Here is a 24828-nt window from a genome sequence, read left to right as displayed (position 1 = left end):
CTCTTTAACATAATGATGACACAGAGTAGTATTAATGATTACAGAACAGACAAATCAGAAGCCTGTATAGTCGCTGTCAGATGTATGTCCAACGGGACAAAATGGTTCAAATGGCTCTGAGCACTATGGGACTTAACATCTATGGTCATCAGTCCCCTAGAACTTAAAACTACTTAAACCTAACTAACCTAAGGACATCATACAACACCCAGTCATCACGAGGCAGCGAAAATCCCTGACCCCGCCGGGAATTGACCCGGGAACCCGGGCGTGGGAAGCGAGAACGCTACCGCACGACCACGAGCTGCGGACTTCCAGCGGGACACCGCTTCTTCATTTCCTTTTCGACGCTGCCGTAGTTCCCGCATTCATTCGGCACTCAGCTTTTCAGGCTTTCAGTATTTATTTTGACGCAGGTTTTCTTCTGACTTGTGCTTTGGGCATATTTATGAGTCGTATGAGGTTGCGTCTTTCATTATTTTGTAATTTTCAATTTAATACGAATTTTCACTTATATTATTGGCTCGCTTTGTATCGTAGCCAGAGCTCCATAAGCCTTTCACAATGACACCCGAAACAGTCCCTAGCTAAATGAGTTTCCACGCTACATCAGTTTTTAACATTACACAAAGGTAATTCGCAACAGTCACACGCATGCTCCTACACTGGTACGATGACGTCACTGAAAGGTGAAATACTGCACGACGAATACATACCGATATGATCGACCTATTTGTGGGCTCAACCACTGGCTATGCATTATTAGTCTCGTAGGTATTAGCGTTTCAAAACTTACGGTGTTTCACCACAGGATAAAGTTCAACCGATGACAGAATAGATGTTTTCACGTCAAAATAGCTCCATAAATATTGATTACACTAGTTCCTTTGGTCTTGATGTAATAATGTGGCATTATTTATTGTATGTCTTTCTCTAAAATTAGAAATTGGTCTGTTACACTTGTGATATCATTTTGGCCTTTTCCTTTGCCTCTGACAACCACTAGTCCTTATTTTATTTCTCTACTAGAATTCCATCCATTTATTATTATTATCACACTTTTTCACTCCACATGTCGATAGTTGGGAGCTCAGCTTTCTGCATTTGTACATTTTTTGTGCCTAAAAACTAAGTTCCACAGTTATCATTGAGTTAAAGGTTTCTACTAAAGCAATCATGTATTGCATGTATTATATCTGTTGAATAAGGTTCCACAATTTACTTGTTGACATTATACTACATAGGATCTTTCCAGTGAGAGATGAATTGCTTGAGTATCAGTGACATAACATGCAATTTTAACTGAACTGCAATGTAAGTAGCGTATTGTAATACTGTTTGCAACAAATTGCTATCATCAATTTGAAGTAGCTCGTATCACATGGAGTACCGGTAGTTAGTTACGTATTTTCGTGCTCCATGGATCAAATGGTTTAAATGACTGAGCACTATGGGACTTAACTTCTGAGGTCATAAGTCCCCTAGAACTTAGAACTACTAACTTACTAACCTAAGGACATCACACATATCCATGCCCGAGCCAGGATTCGAACCTGCGACCGTAGCGGTCGTGCGGTTCCAGACTGTAGCACCTAGAACCGCACGCCACTACGTCCGGCTCCATGGATCATTTGCACGATACATCGTAAGGATGTGGAATGAGTCATTTTACATTCACGTCAAAAATTAATTTTAAAATATGGCTACATGCTGAACATTTATAAGCTTTTTTAAATTATTTTTATTAAGAATGCAGATGTGAGCCAGAAAATCCTGCCCACAATCTTTTACACATTAGAGCTACTGATAGTCTTAGCAGAGCCAGCCGTGACAAAACTCTTCCGTTTGGTGAGTAAGATGTATGAGACAGGCAAATAGCCTCAGACTTCAAGAACAATATAATGATTCCAATCCCAAAGAAAGCAGGTGCTGACAATGGTGAAAGTTGCCAAATTATCAGTGTAATAAGTCACGGCTGCAAAATACTAACACGGATCCTTTAAAGAAGAATGGAAAGACTGGTAGAAGCCGACATCGGGAAAGATCCGTTTGGATTACGGAGAAATGTAGGAACAGGCGAGGGAATGCTGACCGTACGACTTCGCATAAACGATAAATTAAGGAGAGGCAAACCTACTTTTATAGCATTTGTAGACTTAGAGAAAGCTTTTGAGATTGTTGACTGCAATATTCGTTTCAAACTCTGACGATTGTAAGGGTAAAATACAGGGAACCAAAGGCTACTCACAATTTGCACAGAAACCAGATGGTAATTATAAGAGCCGAAGGCATGAAGGGGAGGCAGTGGTTGAGAAGGCAGTGAGACAGGGTTGTAGTCTATCCCCGACATTATTCAATCTGTATATTGTGCAAGCAGTAAAGGAAACAAAAGAAAAATTTGGAGTGAGGATTCCAGTCCAGGAATAAGAAATAAAAACTTTGAGGTCCGCCGATGAGATTGTAATTCCGTCAGAGACAGCAAAGGACTTCGAAGAGCAGTTGAACAGAATGGACAGTATCTTGAAAGGAGGATATAAGAATGGAATTTAGATGGATGTAGAGTTCTTTTCAAGAACTCAGAAGTGTTAATCATAAAATGTTTTATTTCAAGATCACTTGTCATAACATTCACTGAGTCATATTTAAGACAGTTCTTGTAGTCTATCCACGATGTTATTCAATCTGTATATTAAGCAAGCAGTAAAGGAAACACAAGAAAAATTTGTAGTAGGAATTAAAATCCAAGGAGAAGAAATAAAAACCTTGAGTCTGCCCATGACATTTTAATTTTTTCAGAGATAGCAAACGACTGGGAAGAGCGGAATGGACAGTGTCTTGAGAGGAGGATGTACGACGAACATCAACAAAAGCAAAACGAGGATAATGGAATGTAGTCGAATTAAATCAGGTGATGCTAGAGCATTAGATAAGGAAATGAGACACATAATGTAGTAAATGAGTTTTGCTATTTGGAAAGCATAATAACTGATGATGGTCGAAGTTGGGAAGATATAAAATGTAGACTGGCAATGGCGATAAAAGCGCATCTGAAGAAGAGAAATTTGTTAACATTGAATATAGATTTAAGTGTCAGAAAGTCCTTTCTGAAAGTATTTGTATGGAGTGTAGCCATGTATGGAAGTGAAATATGGATGTTTAACAGTTTAGACAAAAAGAGAATAGAAGCCTTTGAAATGTGGCGCTATAGAATAATGTTGAAGAATAGATGGGTAGATCACGTAACTAATGAGGAAGTAGTGAACAGAATTGGGGAGAAAAATTTATGGTACAACTTGGCGAAAAGAAGGAATCTGTTGTAGGACACAGTTTGAAGCATCAAGGGATCACCAATTTAGTACTGGAGGGAGAATACAGTAAGCAGATTCAGAGGGATGTAGGTTACAATAGTTACCCGGAGATGAAGAGGCTTGCACGGGATAGTGTTTCATGGAGCGGTGCATCAATCCAGTCTTTGGACTGAAGACCACCACCACCACCACCACCACCACCACCACCACCACCACCACCACCACAACAACAACAACAACAGAAACTGTCCGTCCCCCATTCGCTAGTTTTCTCGAAAAGTGATGTGGTTGACTATTCTCTGATTGATAATTTGGGATACTGCTCAAAAATCTTGTTATAATCGGCGATCACACCACTATTTGGAGGTTACGAACAGTCAATGATAAAGACTGAAAACGGTCTGAAGAATTCAATTTTTCGTTCTAATTTGTCGGTTTTCAAGAGCTAAAAGCAGATAAATGCATGTTGTGTAGACACAGGCAGGAGTTCAGCTACTTCTATTTTTATTGTAAACTATGAATGAAATGTTACGTTTTAAGTTTTCTCCATATATTATGTCGCAAGTTTGTAGTAGCTCCTTCCGTTTTTAATCTTGTAAAGCTAATGGAGCATTGTACTTCATTGATACCAAGCTTCACAAAATACTAGGGACGGCGCGATTCCGTAATGCAACTGATATCCGATGACGACAGTAAGAAACTACCATGTAGATCAGATGGAGCAAATCTTGCACACTGTCTGTACATGCGTACCATCTAATAGGTCACGTCAAACGGTAAAAGGTACATTATCCTTTCAGCAATACTGTACCAATTCTTATTCCATGTGTTTGTTACTCGTTTATGTTGGCATTGTTATTAAAATAACACTGATCGATTTTCTCCATTTTAATAATAATGCAATATTTCAAATCAATGCAAATTTTACGAATAAAAATTACTAGTTTATTACAAGTATTTATTTAAAAACGAAAAATTTTGGCACACTGCTGTTATGGCTAATTCATTTTCTGATTTCTTTACGCGATTATTAATAAAAAATAAAAACGTCTCTTACAACCGTGACCAAATAAATATCGAAAATAGCGGTTACTCAGAACTGAAATACCGGTAATGGTTTTAATCTTCCGGCTTTTCTCATCCCTACCACACACAAAGATTCGAAAGCAAAGTCCATCACTTTCCAAAAGCCAGCACCTGACTTACAGTGAAAAGAATCATGACAGGCAATTGGGTGCACGTTACATGAAGTGCTTCATTACCGATCAAACACCGAATTCAGACAAACCATAGTTTACGTAAAACGATACTGAAATCGTCACTTCGAGAATTCCGCACTGCTATCGACGGATTTTATCGGTACAGAAAAACCAAACTCGGAATCGAAGCTAACTTTCATCCAGAATGACTACTTACTTGATCATGGAGCACCTCCCTGGTTAGTTCTCTCCAAAACTTCAACTACCTCACCTCCGCATTCGGAGAACGACAAAATTTGGTGGGAGTATACCAACAAGTCCCCAAACTGCCTGTCGCGCCACAGTATCATGACTGGAGTTGGCTTCGAAAATAACGTTCAGCTACCATTCCAGCCCACTACGCTAGCCAACCCAAGAGCTTCGACGTGAATCTGTCTGCATTTGTTAATACACCCACATTCATTAAAAATGCGAGATCATCCATTTTTGGAGCAGACGGTAATAGGTGCGTATTGTACTGACCGTCAATTGTAATTAAGGTGAGAATAAAGGCACACAAAATCAGGTTCCCAGCGCGATCTTCCTGCTTGGTACGGAAAGTACGAGCATGTAAAATTAGAGCAAATTCAGGCAGAGAAAGATACCCTGCCAAACTTGGTAAGAGCACCAAAATTCTATGAGAGCAGGATTGATTGACGGCTTTCACCTTAGCCAGCAAATGACCTTTAGATGTGCCGCCCAGTGAAAACTTAAGGGTTGCCGAGAGAATAACACAACACCATTTACCAGTCACTATGGCTGCCGAATTCTGACATTGAGCTTATTTGTTTTCCGCGTTCAGAACATTATACACTAAAATATAGTAAAGTCAAATGTAATAAAATTTAAAGATGAAATATGTTTTGCCCAGTAATCACCTGCACAGATGGTCTTATTACCTAGCTCTAAATCTAGCGGGGTATAGTTTGTGCTAAGGTTTCAGCACATCAGTACGTGGTCGTCCATTTGGACATTCCCAGTCACGCATTGGTTCCCAATCGAAGTAGTACCATCGGGCTAGGTTGTACTTGCAAATTGAGATCCTAATCCTCAGCTTTTCGAGAGCCTTCCAGGTCGTGAAGGATTTGTTACTTCCAGCCGCAAGTTCTTCCTCCAGCTCCAGTATAGAATTTGGTATTGCCTCCTTCCATAGCTGAAGGTTCCTCTATTCGACGGTGACGTTTATTGGTTCTGACATCCAAAGGAAACTCTCTTGAACGAAGCCACCAAGGCTGTTGTTGGTGCCCGTGTAAAGGGTGACGGTAATCTGTCATCTGTTTCTTCCTCTAACTCGGCAGCTACTTTCAGCCGTACGCTACGGGGAGCTACCCCTTATCCCTATGAGAGAGTAGATCATCTCTGTTGGCACGGGCCTCAAACATTCTGATACGAAGCGGGATGATTCATTTACGGGCACATCGATATGCATCACGAGGGTCTAATTCTTCCACACAGGCGTGGTATGTTCAGCTGCCGACAAATTGAGTGCAATGGCTGTTGTTCGAAGCACTTGTGTGTCAACGCCCCAGTATGTATCATTTCATAATAAAAACAATCTTGGTTGCAAAATTGTTTAATGTAAACGTCGCGTTTTTCCCTTTTGCGTCATCACCAAATTGTGTAAAAATAGTTGGATATGTAACCCATCCGCCATGATGTCATATGAAATGAAAAATTGGAGAAACAGTAACGGGAATGGAATAATTTTTATCCTAATTTGCGTTTATCAGATTACGAATCATATTCTTCTTAGCACTGACCTTGTGGCTTAGTGTCCAAACAGTTCAGTTTAAATAATAAAGTTCTGTCCAACCCCACGTCAAAATATTTGAGTGTGTAGCAGTGCTGCAGCTGTTGCCCTTTTCAATTCACATGGAGTTTTCTTTTGACTTCCTTACTCCTCAGGTGGAAACCGCAAACTTCCGTCTTTGATGGATTTGGTTTCAGGTGGTTCTGGTGACAGTAATCCTAGCATTTCAAGACTGCAAGTTAACTTATTCTCCGCTTCCTCGAAGCTGCTCACTTGGACAGCCAAGGCCGTATCATCAGCTTATACAAACTGCCTACTATCGGGATGCACTGGCTAGTCGTTGGTGTATATATTTAACAGCAATATACATTGAACAAAGATATGGGCCTTCGGAGCCGAAGGCCCACTTGTGTGCTCTTGAAGACTGCACGACACAAAGTTTTATGCCTCGCCTGGCCCCGTCAACAGCAACATTAGACTGTTGATGACTGGAAACATGTTGCCTGGTCGGATGAGTCTCGTTTCAAATTGTGATGATGATGTTTGGTTTGTGGGCGCTCAACTGCGCGGTCATCCACGCCAATACAAATTCCCAATTTTTATACAGTCCAAGTTTTGCACAATCCAGTCTAGCCGCTGTCACGGATGATGATGATGAAGATGATAAAATGATGAGGACAACACAAACACCCAGTTCCCAGGGAGATGAAATCCCCCACACGGCCGGGAATCGAATTCGGTATCCCGGAATCTAGAGGCAGCCCCCCGCACCACTATACCACGAGCTGCGGACTCGTTTCAAATTACACTCCTGGAAATGGAAAAAAGAACACATTGACACCGGTGTGTCAGACCCACCATACTTGCTCCGGACACTGCGAGAGGGCTGTACAAGCAATGATCACACGCACGGCACAGCGGACACACCAGGAACCGCGGTGTTGGCCGTCGAATGGCGCTAGCTGCGCAGCATTTGTGCACCGCCGCCGTCAGTGTCAGCCAGTTTGCCGTGGCATACGGAGCTCCATCGCAGTCTTTAACACTGGTAGCATGCCGCGACAGCGTGGACGTGAACCGTATGTGCAGTTGACGGACTTTGAGCGAGGGCGTATAGTGGGCATGCGGGAGGCCGGGTGGACGTACCGCCGAATTGCTGAACACGTGGGGCGTGAGGTCTCCACGGTACATCGATGTTGTCGCCAGTGGTCGGCGGAAGGTGCACGTGCCCGTCGACCTGGGACCGGACCGCAGCGACGCACGGATGCACGCCAAGACCGTAGGATCCTACGCACTGCCGTAGCGGACCGCACCGCCACTTCCCAGCAAATTAGGGACACTGTTGCTCCTGGGGTATCGGCGAGGACCATTCGCAACCGTCTCCATGAAGCTGGGCTACAGTCCCGCACACCGTTAGGCCGTCTTCCGCTCACGCCCCAACATCGTGCAGCCCGCCTCCAGTGGTGTCGCGACAGGCGTGAATGGAGGGACGAATGGAGACGTGTCGTCTTCAGCGATGAGAGTCGCTTCTGCCTTGGTGCCAATGATGGTCGTATGCGTGTTTGGCGCCGTGCAGGTGAGCGCCACAATCAGGACTGCATACGACCGAGGCACACAGGGCCAACACCCGGCATCATGGTGTGGGGAGCGATCTCCTACACTGGCCGTACACCACTGGTGATCGTCGAGGGGACACTGAATAGTGCACGGTACATCCAAACCGTCATCGAACCCATCGTTCTACCATTCCTAGACCTGCAAGGGAACTTGCTGTTCCAACAGGACAATGCACGTCCGCATGTATCCCGTGCCACCCAACGTGCTCTAGAAGGTGTACGTCAACTGCCCTGGCAGCAAGATCTCCGGATCTGTCCCCCATTGAGCATGTTTGGGACTGGATGAAGCGTCGTCTCACGCGGTCTGCACGTCCAGCACGAGCGCTGGTCCAACTGAGGCGCCAGGTGGAAATGGCATGGCAAGCCGTTCCACAGGACTACATCCAGCATCTCTACGATCGTCTCCATGGGAGAATAGCAGCCTGCATTGCTGCGAAAGGTGGATATACACTGTACTAGTGCCGACATTGTGCATGCTCTGTTGCCTGTGTCTATGTGCCTGTGGTTCTGTCAGTGTGATCATGTGATGTATGTGACCCCAGGAATGTGTCAATAAAGTTTCCCCTTCCTGGGACAATGAATTCACGGTGTTCTTATTTCAATTTCCAGGAGTGTATATCGAGTGGATGGACGTGTACGGGTATGAAGAAAAACTCATGAATCCATGGACCCTGCATGTCAGCAGGGGACTGTTGAAGCTGGTGGAGGCTCTGTAATGGTGTGGGGCATGGACAGATGGAGTGATAAGGGACCCCTGATACGTCTATATACGACTCCGACACGTACGTAAGCTTCCTGTCTAATCACCTGCATCCATTCATGACCACTGTGCATTCCGACGGACTTCAGCAATTCCAGCAGGACAATGCGACACCCCACACGTCCAGAATTGCTACAGATTGGCTCCAGGAATATTTTTCTGGGTTTAAACACTTCTGCTGGCCACCAAATTCCCCAGGCATGAAAATTATTGAGCATATCTGGAACGCCTTACAACGTGTTGTTCAGAAGAGATCTGCACCCCTTCGTACTCTTATGGATTTAGGACAGCCCTGCAGGATTCATGGTGTCAAATCCCTCCAGCACTACTTCAGACATTAGTCGAGTTCATACCATGTCGTGTTGCGGCACTTCTGCATGCTCGCGGGGCCATGCAGTATATTAGGCAGGTGAACCAGTTTCTTTGGCTCTTCAGCGTAGAAGCGCCTATTCTGCAGTACACACTGCATAAATCGCGAAAATCCAAAATCTTTAGTCATCTGGTAAACCTTATATATCAGTCTCCTGTAGTTAAGTGTCATACGCTACGCTAGGATCAAAGGAACATCAGTCACCTGCATTCTTTCATATCCATCTTCAGTGTACTGGGCTAAATCCAAAATTTTCCCAGTGCATGAGCATTCTGGCCTAAAACCGGCTTGTTCAGGCCTTAGGAACTCGTCTACAGGTTTGGATATTCTATTCAGCACAATTCTCTCGAGGGCCTTAAACAGGTGGCACAGCAGAAATTCTAGACGAGCCAGTATCTGTCGACTAAGCTGAGTTCGACCCGATGCCCAGCCGAGTTAGACACGTTGTTGCTGTCTGAGTTGGCAGCTCTGTGTACTAGATTTCGTACGCTGTACACCCGAAAACGCACTGAAAATTTAATTATACATTCTTTCTACTTATTGAACGTGCAGAATAAGTAAAATTTTGTTACTTGCTATCCTTCGTGGTATTGGAGCTCAGAAATCCCGAAAGACTTTCATATTTAAACAGAATGCGGCTTGCGAATAACTCATACCCATTACGTGAGCGCAGCTCCGCCATCCAAAATATAAATATCTCTTGTTTGTTATATGGTAGATGCTTCACACAGGGATCTCTTTTTCTTTACAATTCATCTTTCGCTGGTAACACTGGGACTGTTAGAAGCGTTTTTCTTTAATTGATTTTTTAACTTCATTATTTTAATTCAGCTTAGACTCAGCAGTCATACAAGGGTTAGACAAAAACACGGAAACATCGCAAAAAATGCGTGCTTGAACATAAATTGAGACGCCAACCAAGGCTGCAGATTGCGGTGTTGTATTTGACCACGAACGGCGCCTGTGTAATGTCCTCAATAAGTTCTAGATGTCAGCCCTGGTGAGGACAGTGTTCTGTGTAGTTGTGAGTGCATTATGTCGGAGCTAAGTGAATTCTAACGTGGGAAAATTGTTGGTGCTCTTATGGCGGTTGGATCTGTAAACAAGGGACCCGAAGTGTACAGGGAAAGCGGAAGAATATCAACTGCTAAGTCACAACGCGGACGACAGTCCGTGTTTAGTGATGGTAACAGACGTTCGTTTAAATAGAATAAGAAGACAACATAATAGAACAACAGCTGCAAAAGTCACTGCAGAACTGAATGTCGCATTCGCCAATTCTGTCAGTACCGAAACAACATGAGGTGAGGCCCATAAACAGGGGCTGTAGGGAGACCTAGATTTCCAAAACCACTCAACAGTGGCTGAAATGCCCGCAACAGGAAAACCTGGTGCTATGGCCATAAAACCTCAACGATGGAGCGATGGATGAAAGTCATTAGGTCGGATGAATCCTGTTTCACACTGTTTCCAACTTCCGATCTAATTTGCGTCACAAGACTGAAGTATGTCGGGAGTTCGGTGACAATTTGGCCAGTCATATCGTGATATTCCATGGACCCCATAGTTACCCTGCAAGATCGGGTTACTGCCAAGAATTATGTTATCATCTCGGCTGATGAAGTCCATCCCATGGCACAACACGTGTCCCCAGTGGTGATACTACTGTATTCAAAGACGACAGCGCCACTTTCCACACAGCTCACATCGACCAGGACTGGTTTCCTGTAAGCACGAGGATGAATTGTCGCATCTGCACTGGCAACGACAGTCACCATACCTCAATATTATTGGTCCTTTCTGGTCTGCTTTGGAGAGAAGTTTTGCGTAATCGCTATCCCCCTCCATCGTCGTTATCTGAAATGGTCACTATTTTGCAGGAAGTATGCTACAGATTCCCCTGAAAGCATTACAGGATCTATATTTATCCACTCCGAGACGACTGGAACCTGTTTTGAATGCCAAAGGGTTTCCTACACCGTATTAGGCGTAATAATGTGTTGTATTTTTGTTGTTTCCATATTTTTGTGCAACACTTGCACATCACTTTGGCAGAGCGCGAGTGATACATAAAACTTCAACTACCTCCAGAACGTAATGGTAACGTAATCATATTGTACAGATTGAGAAGGAATCGGTGTTCTCCAAAGCGTAGTGGTTATTTTCAAGGAGAAATTGAGATATAAATTACGACCTCCATCTTACGTCGCGTAATATCCTCGATGGTGAAATTAGCGACATTTGGGTTGATATCGAGTTACAGAATAACATGAACGCCTTGGTAATATTCGTGTTTTCTACACAAGCAGAACAAATAATGCTGGCGCATAATGTGGTCTGCGAAGTGCTCTCGGAATCAGGAAGAAGTATATATAAGCCTGATCTGATACAAGGCATATATCTCATTGCTTCTATTTGTCTACAGAACAACGCCAGTGCGAAGACTCTCTGGAATGTAGAGGTGGAAGCTCCGCCACCAGGAGCGGAAGAAGCTCACCGGATCTTGCTGACAACGGCAGGCCTCTCCTTCGTTGCAGATCTGACGCGCACTTTCGAGCATGGCATACAGGAGGTAAGTACGAAACGCAAGGTGAATCCACGGCTGTGTTCCTCCTCCTATATACTCAGAATGGAACGTAAACAGTATGCACCAAATTGTATGACTCAGGTTGTTTCTTCCCCTTGCGGAGCCAGCGAAGGACTTAGTATTGGCGTTACAACAGAAAAATTATATAATATTATACTTAAACATCTGAGATTATCTCTTTATCGTGTAGCACAAATTGGGATACTCCTGAAGGGCCACAATTATAACTTCGTTATTCTCTGATTTAGAAACCCTTTCGTAGCTGTCAAGTACTTGCTCATTTGCGTTTTTCACACCTTCCACAGCCTGCTTAAATGGAAAGGAAAGAAAGGAGATAACATACTACTCTAATTCGTATGGGAATTGAATATACGTCCTAATCTCCTTCTCTCTTCTGCCTTTGTCCATCTTCTCCTCCTTCACCCTCTCTCTGTCCATCTCCTCCTCCTCCTTCCCCCCCCCCTCTCTCTGTCCGTCATGTCGCCCCCTCTCTCTATCTTCTCCTCTGCTCAATCTCTGTCTCCATCACTTCCTTCCCCCTTTGTCCATCTCCTCCTCTCCCCCGCCCCTCTATCTCTCTCCATCTCCTACTGCCACCTTCCTCGCATTCTATCTTCTCCTTCCCATTGTCTATGTCCATTTCTTCTCACACCTCTGTCCACCTCCTCTTTCCCGCTCTCTCTAACCTTGAGTCTTGCTTATTGGTATTGCAAATTCGGATTCTGTAGTGCTCTAGCGGTATCGTCTTTGATTATCAGAACGTCCTCAGTCAGCACTGGCAACCAGAGACTTCCGGCATGAGACGTCACCCACCTTCTGCCAATGGCCTTGTCAAAGAGCGTGAAGGAGTGGAATGAGGTTCATGGCACTCTCTTGCCCTTGGGGTGGGAAACTGCCACTAAACGCGGAAGAATCAGCAAAAATCAGCTACATGAGGATGTAGAAGGCAGTGGGCATTAAATACATAATGTGTATCCACAGGACATGTAGTTTGTAATGATAATCGCTCCAATGGCAAAAGATTCCGGAATAGTCTCTCATTCCGATATCGGGGGGTTGGAGGGGGGGTGAGGAGGTGGAGGGACTGCCAAGGGGGGTGGCCATGACAAAGAGAGTGAATAACCAACGAAAGGATAACGTTCTATGAATCGGAGCGTGGACTGTCAGAAGTTTCAACGTGGCAGGGAAGCCATAAAATCTGAAAAGTGAAATGCAAATGTTCAATCTAGATATAGTGGGGGTCACTGAAGTGAAATGGAAAGAAGAGACGGATGTCTGGTCAGATGAGTGTAGGATAATATCAACAGCAGCAGAAAATAGTATAACGGAAATGTGGGCGGAGAGAGTGTTATTATGGAAAGTTCAGTGATAGGTTGTTCTCATCAGAATCGACATCACACCAACACCAGCAACAAGTTCAGGTTTACATGCAGAAGACGCAAGCCCAGGTTGAAGAGACAGAAATAGTATATGAGCATATTGAAATGGTAATTCAGTATGTAAAGGGAGATAAAAATCTAATAGTCATGGAGGACTGGACTGCAGTTGTAGGGGAGGGAGTAGAAGAAAGGATTAAGGGAGAATATGCGCTTGGTAATAGGAATGAGAGAAGAGAAAGACTGAGTTCTGCAATAAATTTCAGCTACTAACAGCAAATACTCTATTCAAGGCTCACAAGAGGAGACGGTATACTTGGAAAAGCCCGTGAGATATGAGGAGATTCCAGTTAGATTGCATCATGGTCAGACAGATATTGATAATGGAAGAAAGACTAAAGGAAAATCAAGACACGTTCATAGGATTTATCCAACTGGAAAAAGCGTTCGACAGTGTAAAATGGTGCAAAATGTTAGAAATTCTGAGAAAAATAGGGGTAAGCTACAGGGAGAGACGGGTAATATACAATACGTAAAAGAGCCAAGAAGGAATAAAGATAATGGAAGACCAAGTTCGAAGTGCTCGGATTAAAAAGGTTGTAAGACAGTCATGTAGTCTTTCGCCCTTACTGTTCAATCTGCACATGGAAGAAGCAATGACAGAAATAAAAGAAAGCTTCGGGAGTGGAATTAAAAGTCAAGGTGAAAGAATATCAACGGGAAGCTTTGCTAATGACATGAGTATCCTCAATGAAATTGAAGAATTACGTGATGTGCTGAATGGAATGAACAGCCTAATGACTTCAGGATGCGGACAGAGTAAATCGAAGAAAGACGAAAGTAATGAGAAGTAGCAGAAATAAGGACAGGATTGATGGTCACGAAGTAAATGAAGTTAAGGAATTCTGCTACCTAGGCAGCAAAACAACCAATGACGGACGGAGTAGGGAGGACATCAAAAGCAGACTAGTACCGGCAAAGAGAAGTCTACTAGCAGCAAACATAGGCCTTAACTTCAGGCAGCGATTTGAGATGTGGTACTACAGACGATTGTTGAAAATTAGGTGGACTGATGAGCTAAGGAATGAGGAGGTTCTGCACAGAATCGGAGAGGAATGAGATATGTGGAAAACATTGACCAGGCGAAGGGACAAGATGATAGGACATCTCTTAAGACATCGGGGAATGTCTTCCATGGTATTAGAGAGAGCTTTAGAGTGCAAAAACTGTAGAGAAAGACAGAGATTGGAATACATCCAGCAAATAAATGAGAACGTAGGTTGCGAGTGCTACTCTGAGGTGGAGAGGTTGGCACAGGAGAGGAATTCGTGGTAGGCCACATCAATCCAGTCAGATAACTGATTACTCAAGAAAAAAATTCTTAGATTGGTTAGTGGTTCCAAGCAAGTGTGGCACAAGCAAACCAATAATGTTTATTTTCCCGTGGACAGCAGGTCAAGCATTTAAATCTGGCGTGTGGACGCAAAACATATCGTCTGTACTGTAGGCATAGTCCACTTCATGGTGCAGTTACGGCAATGCAGAAAACTTCTACCGTCGTCAGTTATTGCTGAATAAACTATAGTCGTAGCACCTGAGTGACATGGAGATTCACCCATATACGTTCCTTTAGTTACACGATGTCTTCTTTAAATGCACACAAAAAGAAACAATTCAAAATAAAAGTTTAAAGCATGGCTGCGTCGTTAGCTACCATTTACAAATTAAACTTAAAGCCCTCGGTCGCAAAGATTAAGTCTTTTGACCTGGTTTAGACACTTCTATGAGTGCCTTCATAGAAATTACATTCAAATTGGCCTATAACATAAGTACAAAATTACGGGGAAATCTTTTGTACAAAAATGAAAGTACTGACTAATAGCACAAGAAAGTAACAGTACTTACATGTCACGCATAAAATAAATATCAAGCGATAAAGCTTTAGTCACAAAATTTTTAAAGTAGAATGCGTGGAAAGCAAGCCACTACGGGCTGCTCGCATACGTCGAGTTACAGGTAGCATCAGACTGAGGCGCCCGTGTTAACAACGCAGGCAGGTGAACATTGCACCAAGAGGGCCATCTAGTAGCCGCAGGTACAAATTGGCTACTTAACATTCAAATAAAGACAGACGAGTATTATGATGATTACTCAGTACAGGACGTAAAAGACAATATTTTGTTTGACAGTAGCAGACAAGATAACATTGCGTCTACACCAGAGTTTAAAAGTAAAGTTTAAAGGATGAAAACACCATTATAGAAAATACAAAAAGGGCTGAATGACACTGCCTGTAGAAAAACAATGTAACATGAAATTCAGCCAATATAAACCATTTAATAAACGAGAATTATGAGTCGAGTTAGACAGAAAAAACATTTCGGAAATTACTCGAGGAAACCCGAAATCAAACATGAAGTAACGGCTTTATACCGTTCAAGAAGATTTTATTTCGTAATTGTAATTGTTTATTGAGAATGATGATGGTGATGATTGACTTGCGGGGCGCTCAATTGAGCCGTTATCAGCACCCTTACAAATTCCCAACCTTTGCTCAGTCCAATCTGCCATTTTCATGAATTAGGATGAAATGATGAGGATACCGCAAACAGCCAGTCATCTCGAGGCAGGTGAAGATCCCTGACCCCGCCGGAAATCGAACCCGGGACCCCGTGCTCGGGAAGCGAGAACGCCCGCGGGACCACGAGATGCGGACCATTGAGAATGAGCCTATCATTTCGAGAAAAATACATAGAAGGCTGCCTCTAAGTATAAAGATATAATAAAGAAAGTGCTACGCACAGGTACGGCTATCCAGTTTAATAAGCAATGTGAAAAAAGGGGGCTCTTCCCTAATCATGTGAAAGCCTATATTAATTTGCAAATTGTAACAAAGATCCCAAATTCTTCAAACATACAGTTAAAAATCTCATTTCTGATAACGTTAAAACGTTATATGCTTAAAAAGATGCTCTTAATGAAGACGCATATTTTCTGTATTTAGATCTTATAAATATTTTTCGTCTTAATTACAATTTTAACGTTGACTATTTCTGGATACAGATTAATGAACATTTAGAAATTTGTAAACAAGTCATATTGCATGAGCACGAAGAGAAACTTAGAAACCTTTTTTGTCTATTTCCTGCTGAAAAATGGCCTCAAAGTACTTTCAAGAAAGCAGTCACGTATTTTGTAAAAGAATTTTAAATAAGACTAAGATTACTTTTATACATGAAACTGTACAGCTACACTATTGATGAAAAACAGCTGGAGACAGCGTCTGCCGTAAAATATCTAGGCGTAACTATCCACAGCAACCTTAAGTGGAAAGGGCATATAAAACAGATAGTGGGAAACGCGGACACAAGACTCAGATTCATCAGAAGAATCTTAAGGATATGTAAATCATCCACGAAAGAAGTGGCTTATAACAAGCTTGTTCGCCCGTTTCTTAGTATTGTGCATCTATCTAGGATCCCTGTCAGGTAGGACTGGTAGAGGAGATCGAGAAGATCCAACGAAGAGCGGCGCGTTTCGTCACGGGATCGTTTATCTGGCAAGAGCGTTACAGAGACTACACAAACTCCACTGGAAGACGTTACAAGATAGACGTTGTACATCACGGAGAGATTTACTATCGAAATTTCGGGACAGCACTTTTCGGAAGGAGTCAGACAACATATTACTTCCCCCCGCCCTCCCACATACATCTCGCCTATTGACCACGAGGAGAAAATTCCAGAAATTAGAGCCAGTACAGAGGCTTACCGACAATCATTCTCCCCACGCACTACTCGCGAGTGGAATAGGGCTGGAGGGATCAGATAGTGGTACCGAAAGTGCCCTCCGCCACACACCATTAGGTGGCTTGCGGTGTATGATGTAGATGATGTCTTGCTTGAAAAAGGTCTAAAGTATAATGTCATGCCCAACTTGACAGACAGTAAATGTAACAGAAAAAATGCTTGTCGACCTAAAAATTGGTCTTGATTGTAAAAAAAATAGATAATTCATGTCAAACTAGAATTACCTTTGATGTAACTAACAGCCTCAGTAAAAACACAGCCTCTCTTCATAATGTTATGCATAACGATAGGAAGTTGGTTAAATCCATTAATAATAAACTTAAAGAAACTGATACTTTAATAACCAAGTCTGAAAAAGATTGCTCTTTAGTTTTTGCCTAAAGTTCTGAATATATTTCTAAAACCTTAGATTTTTTAAAGAAAATAATATTTTGGAACTGCTTGAGGATCCGACTCCAGAATTACAAAAAGAAGTCAGTCAGTTATCAATGACGCAAAATTTTTAATCAAACCTTTTCAGAAGAAAATGCTTATCAACATGAACCGTCACCCCCCAAATTTCGGTCTCAATTCAAAATACACAAACCTAACCATCCGATACTGCCGATTTCTAATACTATGAATAGCGCTTACCTTGATGTAGCCAAATTTCAGCATGAAACTCTGAAAGAATTCTTCTTCTTCCAGAACAATCATTCCATCCCCAATAGTCACGCCTTAACCCATAAAATAAAAGATTCAGAATGCAGTTCAGACACCAAGTTGTTTTCACTAGAGATAAAAATCTTTATACTAACGTTCCTGTACAAGAAACGCTTAGGATCGTAGAAAAAAATTTACGTCATTTCAAAAAAGAACTTTCAGATGAACAAATCACTGACTTCATGGATCTAATCACAGTCTTAGTCAAATACTATTTTGAATTTAATGAACAACTGCAATCAGTAATCCCACAGTCTCGCTATGGGAAATCCGTAAGCTGGTATTCTTGCTGACATTTTCATTAACTCTCTAGAAGAAAAGTTGTTCAACTGTTTCTCAGCTACAGCACTAGGCATTCTCTCCTATTTCAGATATGTCGATGATATTTTAGTCATCTTCAAAGGACTTGTTGTTGTGGATTGGCAGGAGAGCCAACCCAGGAATACTAGAGGAAGCCGAAAGGCACGCGTTTTAGCTCACGCAGGCTGGCGTGAGGTCTGGAACAGGAGAGGGAAATTAGACTTTAGAAAAACGAACGTAGCTGGTGGAATACTTATCTTTAATCCATTAATGGTGAACGTCGGTCTGACGGTACATGAATTACAAGATCAATAGCAACTGATAATGGCGCCTTGCTAGGTCGTAGCAAATGACGTAGCTGAAGGCTATGCCAACTATCGTCTCGGCAAATGAGAGCGTATTTTGTCAGTGAATCATCGCTAGCAAAGTCGGTTGTACAACTGGGGCGAGTGCTAGGAAGTCTCTCTAGACCTGCCGTGTGGCGGCGCTCGGTCTGCAATCACTGATAGTGGCGACACGCGGGTCCGACGTATACTAACAGACAGCGGCCGATTTAAAGGCTACCACCTAGCAAGTGTGGTGTCTGGCGGTGACACCACACTTGTTAATGGCATGACCATATTTTCAATCTCTTTAATGAACTTTATAAGAAAATATCCTTCACCATCGAACTCGAGAACTAGGCCCACCAATTAAACTTTCTTGACTTGACGGTTACAGTAGATGAAAATAAAATATTTTTAATGTTTTTCGTAAAGAAACATCATCATCATCATAATCATCATTTAAGACTGATTATGCCTTTCAGCGTTCAGTCTGGAGCATAGCCCCCCTTATAAAATTCCACTATGATCCCCTATTCAGTGCTAACATTGGTGGCCCTTCTGATGTTAAACCTATTACTTCAAAATCATTCTTAACCGAATCCAGGTACCTTATGCTTGGTCTGCCCCGACTCCTCCTATCCTCTACTGCTGAACCTATGAGTCTCTTGGGTAACCTTGCTTCTCCCATGCGTGTAACATGACCCCACCATCTAAGCCTGTTCGCCCTGACTGCTACATCTATAGAGTTCATTTCCAGTTTTTCTTTGATTTCCTCATTGTGGACACCCTCCTGCCATTGTTCCCATCTACTAGTACCTGCAATCATCCTAGCTACTTTCATCTCCTTAACCTCAACCTTGTTGATAAGGTAACCTGAATCCACCCAGCTTTCGCTCCCATACAACAAAGTTGGTCAAAAGATTGAACGGTGCACAGATAACTTAGTCTTGGTACTGACTTCCTTGTTGCAGAAGAGAGTAGATCGTAGCTGAGCGCTCATTGCATTAGCTTTGCTACATCTCGCTTCTAGTTCTTTCACTATGATGCCATCCTGTTGGAATATGCATCCTAAGTACTTGAAACCGTCCACCTGTTCTAACTTTGTTCCTCCTATTTGGCACTCAATCCGTTTATATTTCTTTCCCACTGACATTACTTTCGTTTTGGAGATACTAATCTTCATACCATAGTCCTTACATTTCTGATCTAGTTCTGAAATATTACTTTGCAAACTTTCAATCGAATCTGCCATCACAACTAAGTCATCCGCATATGCAAGACTGCTTATTTTGTGTTCACATATCTTAATCTCACCCAGCGAGTCTATTGTTTTCAACATATGATCCACAAATAATATGAACAACAGTGGAGACAGGTTGCAGCTTTGTCTTACCCCTGAAACTACTCTGAACCATGAACTCAATTTACCGTCAACTCTAACTGCAGCCTGACTATCCATGTAAAGACCTTTAATTACTTGCAAAAGTTTGCCTCCTATTCCATAATCTCGTAGAACAGACAATAACTTCCTCCTAGGAACCCGGTGATATGCCTTTTCTAGATCTATAAAGCATAGATACAATTCCCTGTTCCACTCATAACACTTCTCCATTATTTGCCGTAAGCTAAAGATCTGGTCCTGACAACCTCTAAGAGGCCTAAACCCACACTGATTTTCATCCAATTGGTCATCAGCTAATACTCGAACTTTCCTTTCAACAATACCTGAGAAGATTTTACCCACAACTCTGATTAAAGAGATACCTCTGTAGCTGTTACAATCTTTTCTGTTTCCATATTTAAAGATTGGTGTGATTACTGCTTTTGTCCAGTCTGATGGAACCTGTCCCGACTCCCAGGCCAATTCAATTATCCTGTGTAGCCATTTAAGACGTGACATTCCACTGCATTTGATGAGTTCCTACTTAATTTCATCCACCCCAGCTGCTTTATTGCACTGCAATCTATTGACCATTTTCTCCACTTCCTCAAATGTGATCCTATTTCCATCATCATTCCTATCCCATTCTACCTCGAAATCTGAAACATTACTGATCGTATTTTCACCTACATTGAGCAACTTTTCAAAATATTCCCTCCATCTGCCCAAGGCATCCACAGGATTCACCAGTAGTTTTCCTGACCTGCCCAAAATACTTGTCATTTCCTCCTTACCTCCCTTTCGAAGAGTGCTAATTACACTCCAGAATGGTTTTCCAGCAGCTTAACCCATGGTCTCCAACCTGTTTCCAAAATCTTCCCAAGATTTCTTCTTGGATCCTGCAATTATCTGTTTGGCTTTGTTTCTTTCTTCAACATAACTTTCTCTGTCTACCTGAGTTCTAGTATGTAGCCATTTTTGATATGCCTTCTTTTTCCTTTTACAGGCTGCCTTGACTGTGTCATTCCACCAAGCTGTTTGCTTCATCCTACTTTTACACACTACTGTTCCAAGACATTCTTTAGCCACTTCTAGTACTGCGTCCCTGTACCTTGTCCATTCCTTTTCCAATGACTGTAATTGACTACATTCAACTAACTGGTACCTTTCTGAAATCGCTGTTGTGTACTTGTGCCTGATTTCCTTATCCTGAAGTTTCTCCACTCTTATCCTCCTATATATGGACCTGACCTCCTGCACTTTCGGCCTCACAATCCCAATTTCACTGCAGATTAAATAATGATCAGTGTCATCAAAGAATCCCCTGAATACACGTGTGTCCCTCACAGCCTTCCTGAATTCCTGATCTGTTTTTATATAGTCAATGACAGATCTGGTTCCCCTGCCTTCCCAAGTATACCTGTGAATGTTTTTATGTTTAAAAAAGGAGTTTGTGATTACTAAGCCCATACTGGCACAGAAATCCAAGAGTTGTTTCCCGTTCCTGTTGGCCTCCATATCCTCTCCAAATTTACCCATAACCTTTTCATACCCTTTTGTTCGATTTCCAATCCCGGCGTTAAAATCACCCATGAGCAGAACACTGTCGTTGTCCTTTATTCTAACAACTACATCACTGAGTGCCTCATAAAAACTATCCATCTTATCTTCATCTGTCCCTTCACAATGCGAATATACTGACACAATCCTAATTTTCTTGCTAGACACTGTCAAATCTATCCACATCAGTCGTTCGTTTACATACCTTATTGCAACTACGCTGGGTTCTATTTCTGTCCTGATGTAAAGCCTTACACCCCATTGTGCTATTCCTGCTTTGACTCCTGACAGGTAGACCTTGTATTCTCCCATTTCCTCTTCTTTCTCACCCCTTACCCGAACGTCACTAACAGCTAAAACGTCCAGCCCCATCTTTCTTGCAGCCTCTGCCAGCTCTACCTTCTTCCCAGAGTAGCCCCCATTGATATTAATAGCTCCCCATCTCATTACCATTTGTTTGCCAAGTCGTATCTTAGGAGACCCTGGTTTGTCACTTAGAGGTGGGACTCCGTCACCTCCAAAGGTCCGAGACATTTTGCTCTGACTGTTGCCAGCATCATATTTAAAGTACCATGGAAGCAGGTTGCTAGCCTTACTTTCCCCGAGTCCCATTGGGTTTTACCCCTAACGGCTGAGTGACTAACCGGTGGATTTGGTAGTCTTTGCCGTATGAGCACAAAGGTGACCACGACTCAGAATATGTCCGAGATGCCCAGCCTTATTCCAAAGTAACTGGTATCCCGACTGTCGGGACCACTTACTTGGCCACTCATACGTTGCCCGTGGTTCATGAACTAGGACATGACTACAGGAACCCACACCATGAACCATATACTGATCAAATCATACCTGCGTCTTCCATGCACCCACAATCTCACAAAAACGCTTTCTTTCACTCTGCTATTCATAGCTACTTCTATTCCACACATGAAAGAAAAATTTAATGAAGAAATTAATTTACTCAAAACGATAGCAGTTAATAACGAATATGAACCTGGCATAATGAATGACATCCCAAAAAAGAAAACTGTTAAAAGAGTTACTACGCTCGACACCTCTATCATTGAATCCAACCCAAAAAAGTATTACGCTATTCCTTTCTTGGGGCCCATCTTCTATTAGATTCAACGACTTCTTCGTAATAAATACGACTGTAACGTTGCCTTTTCTACCAATAATAATTTTAAAAAAAATTATTCATAATTTAAAATCGACTCGTTCCCCTTTGTAAAACTCTGGCATCTATAAGATTTTCTACGACACCTGCTCTTCTTACTACATAGGTCAAACAGGACGTGCCTTTACAACCAAATATAAAGAACATCTTCTAAGGAAAAATGGCACTAGCACCCAAAATTCGTCTTTTGTCGACCACTTTTGGATTACGCGTCACGCGCCTAAAGCTGTTCACATACCAACACTTTGCACACAGAGGAAATGGCGTAGACTAGACATTCTCGTAGAATTATAAACTTTTAAACATCTTTCTCGAAATGATAGCATCATTCTCAATGAACAGCTACAATTACGTAATAAAAACTTTTTCAACGGTATAAGCCGTTACTTAATGTTTGATTTCGGGTTTCATCGTGCATTTACCGAAACGTTTTTTCTATTTATGTCGACTCATAATTTCCGTTCATTAAATGGTTTATATTGGCTGCATTTTATGTTATATTGTTTTTCTACAGGCAGTGTCATTCATCCCTTTTTGTATTTTCTATAATGATGTTTTCATCCTTTAAACTGTACTTTTAAACTCTGATGTAGACAAAATGTTATCTTGTATGCTGCTGTCAAACGAAATATTGCCTTTTACGTCACGTACTGAATAATCTTCATCATAATATTCGTCTGTCTTCATTTTAATGTTAAGTAGCCAATTTGTACTTGCAGCTACTAGATGGCACTCTTGTTGCAATGTTCACGTGCCTGCAGTTGTTAACACAGGCGCCTTAGTCTGATGCTACCTGTAACTTGGCATATGCGAACAGCCCGTAGTGGCTTGGTTTCCACGCATTCCTCTTTAAAAATTTTGTGACTAAAGCTTTATTGCTTGATATTTATTTTATACATGGCATGAAAATACTGTTTCTTCTTTGTACTGTTAATCAGTTTTCAGTCTTTCTGTACTTCTAAGCTTTTACGTAGATAAAAAGTTACCATGTCTGCTGCTGTTAAATAAAACATTGCCTGTTAGTTCATGTACTAAATAACGTTCTTCTTAACATTCATCTGTCTATATTGTAAATGTTTAGTAGCGTGCTTATAGTTGCGGCTACTAGATGGCACTCTTGGTGTAATGTCACTTGTCCGCAGTTGCTAAGGTGGGCGCCTCAGTCTGTTGCTTCCTGTGGCTTGACATGTATGAGCAGCCCATAGTGGCTCGCGTTCTGTGTATTCTTTTTTAAAAATTTTGTGACTAAAGCTTTATCGCTTGAAATTTATTTTATACTTGACATATAAGTGTTGTTTCTGTCTTGTACTGTTAGTCAATACTTACATTTTTATATAAAAGATTTTTCCCATAATTTTTTTCTTACGTTTTTGGAAAATTTGAATGTAATTTCTGATGAAGGCACTCATAGAAGCGTCTAAACCAGGTCAAAAGATTTAATTTTTGTGACCAAGGGCTGTAATTGCTTTAACTTTAATTCTACATATTAAAGTTTAGAAAATCAAAATTACACTGATGGGAAAAAATCGCAAAACCAAGAAGGAACTGTGAGACGCGAACGAAAGTTGGCTGGCGTGTTTCTACTTCTAAAAGTAATGTCTATTCAGATTTCGCGCCAGTTGCATGAGAGAGGCGCTCGTAGCGCCGCTACGATCATGGAAGTAAAGTTTGCTTTTAATACACGTTGTAACGGTCGTCAGCGTTAATTACCATTGATATTGGACGTGGTGAGCTGATGTTAGTCAAGAATGACTTTAAGGCGACAAAGCCGCCATTATCAACACTTCATTGAGGTTGAACGAGGTCGTGTAATAAGGCTAAGAGAAGCTGGATGTTCCTTCTGCGATACTGCAAAAAGACTTGGCAGGAATGTAGCCACTGTACATGATTGCTGGCAACAGTGGTCACGAGAATCTACGGTCGCAAGAAGATCAGGGCCCGTGTGGCCACGCGGCGCTACCGGCAGGGTAGACCATCGTGTTTGGTGTACGGCTCTGGCGCATAGTATTGCATTTGTAGCAGCAATTTGAGCAGCAGTTGGTACCACAGTGACACAATGAACTGTTACAAATCGGTTACTTCAAGGACAGCTCCGAGTCAGACGCCCTGTAGCGCGCATTCCACAGACCCAAACCGCCGGCATTTGATACTTCGGTGGTGATAAGCGACAGCTAGTTGGAGGACAGCGTGAAGGTCTGCAGTGTTTCCAAATGAAAGCTTGTTCCGCAGTGACGGCTGTGTGTTGGTCAGGAGGAGGCCAATTGAGGACCTGCAACCAGCCAGTCTGCCTGCTAGACACACTGGTCCTATACCTTTAGTTACACTACTGGCCATTAAAATTGCTACACCAACAAGAAATGTAGATGATAAGCGGGTATTTATTGGACAAATATATTATACTAGAACTGACATGTGATTACATTTTCACGCAATTTGGGTGCATAGACCCTGAGAAATCAGTACCCAGAACAACCACCTCTGGCCGTAATAACGGCCTTGATACGCCTGGGCATTGAGTCAAACAGAGCTTGGATGGCGTGTACAGGTACAGCTGCCCAAGCAGCTTCAACA

General features: G+C 42.3%; 1 protein-coding gene across 1 annotated transcript in view; it reads left to right on the top strand.

The window, feature by feature from the left end:
• Positions 1-24828, top strand: part of LOC126412416 (malate synthase-like) — a 137919-nt gene that overhangs the window by 26834 nt on the left and 86257 nt on the right. Inside the window, exon 2 of the mRNA XM_050082004.1 lies at positions 11465-11611. Coding sequence (XP_049937961.1) covers positions 11465-11611 — 147 coding nt within the window. The remainder of the gene's footprint in view (positions 1-11464; positions 11612-24828) is intronic.

This window comes from Schistocerca serialis, chromosome 7 (assembly GCF_023864345.2).
Source record: "Schistocerca serialis cubense isolate TAMUIC-IGC-003099 chromosome 7, iqSchSeri2.2, whole genome shotgun sequence".
NCBI classification, from domain to species: Eukaryota; Metazoa; Arthropoda; class Insecta; order Orthoptera; family Acrididae; genus Schistocerca; species Schistocerca serialis.
This window is presented reverse-complemented; position numbering and strand designations above follow the sequence as displayed.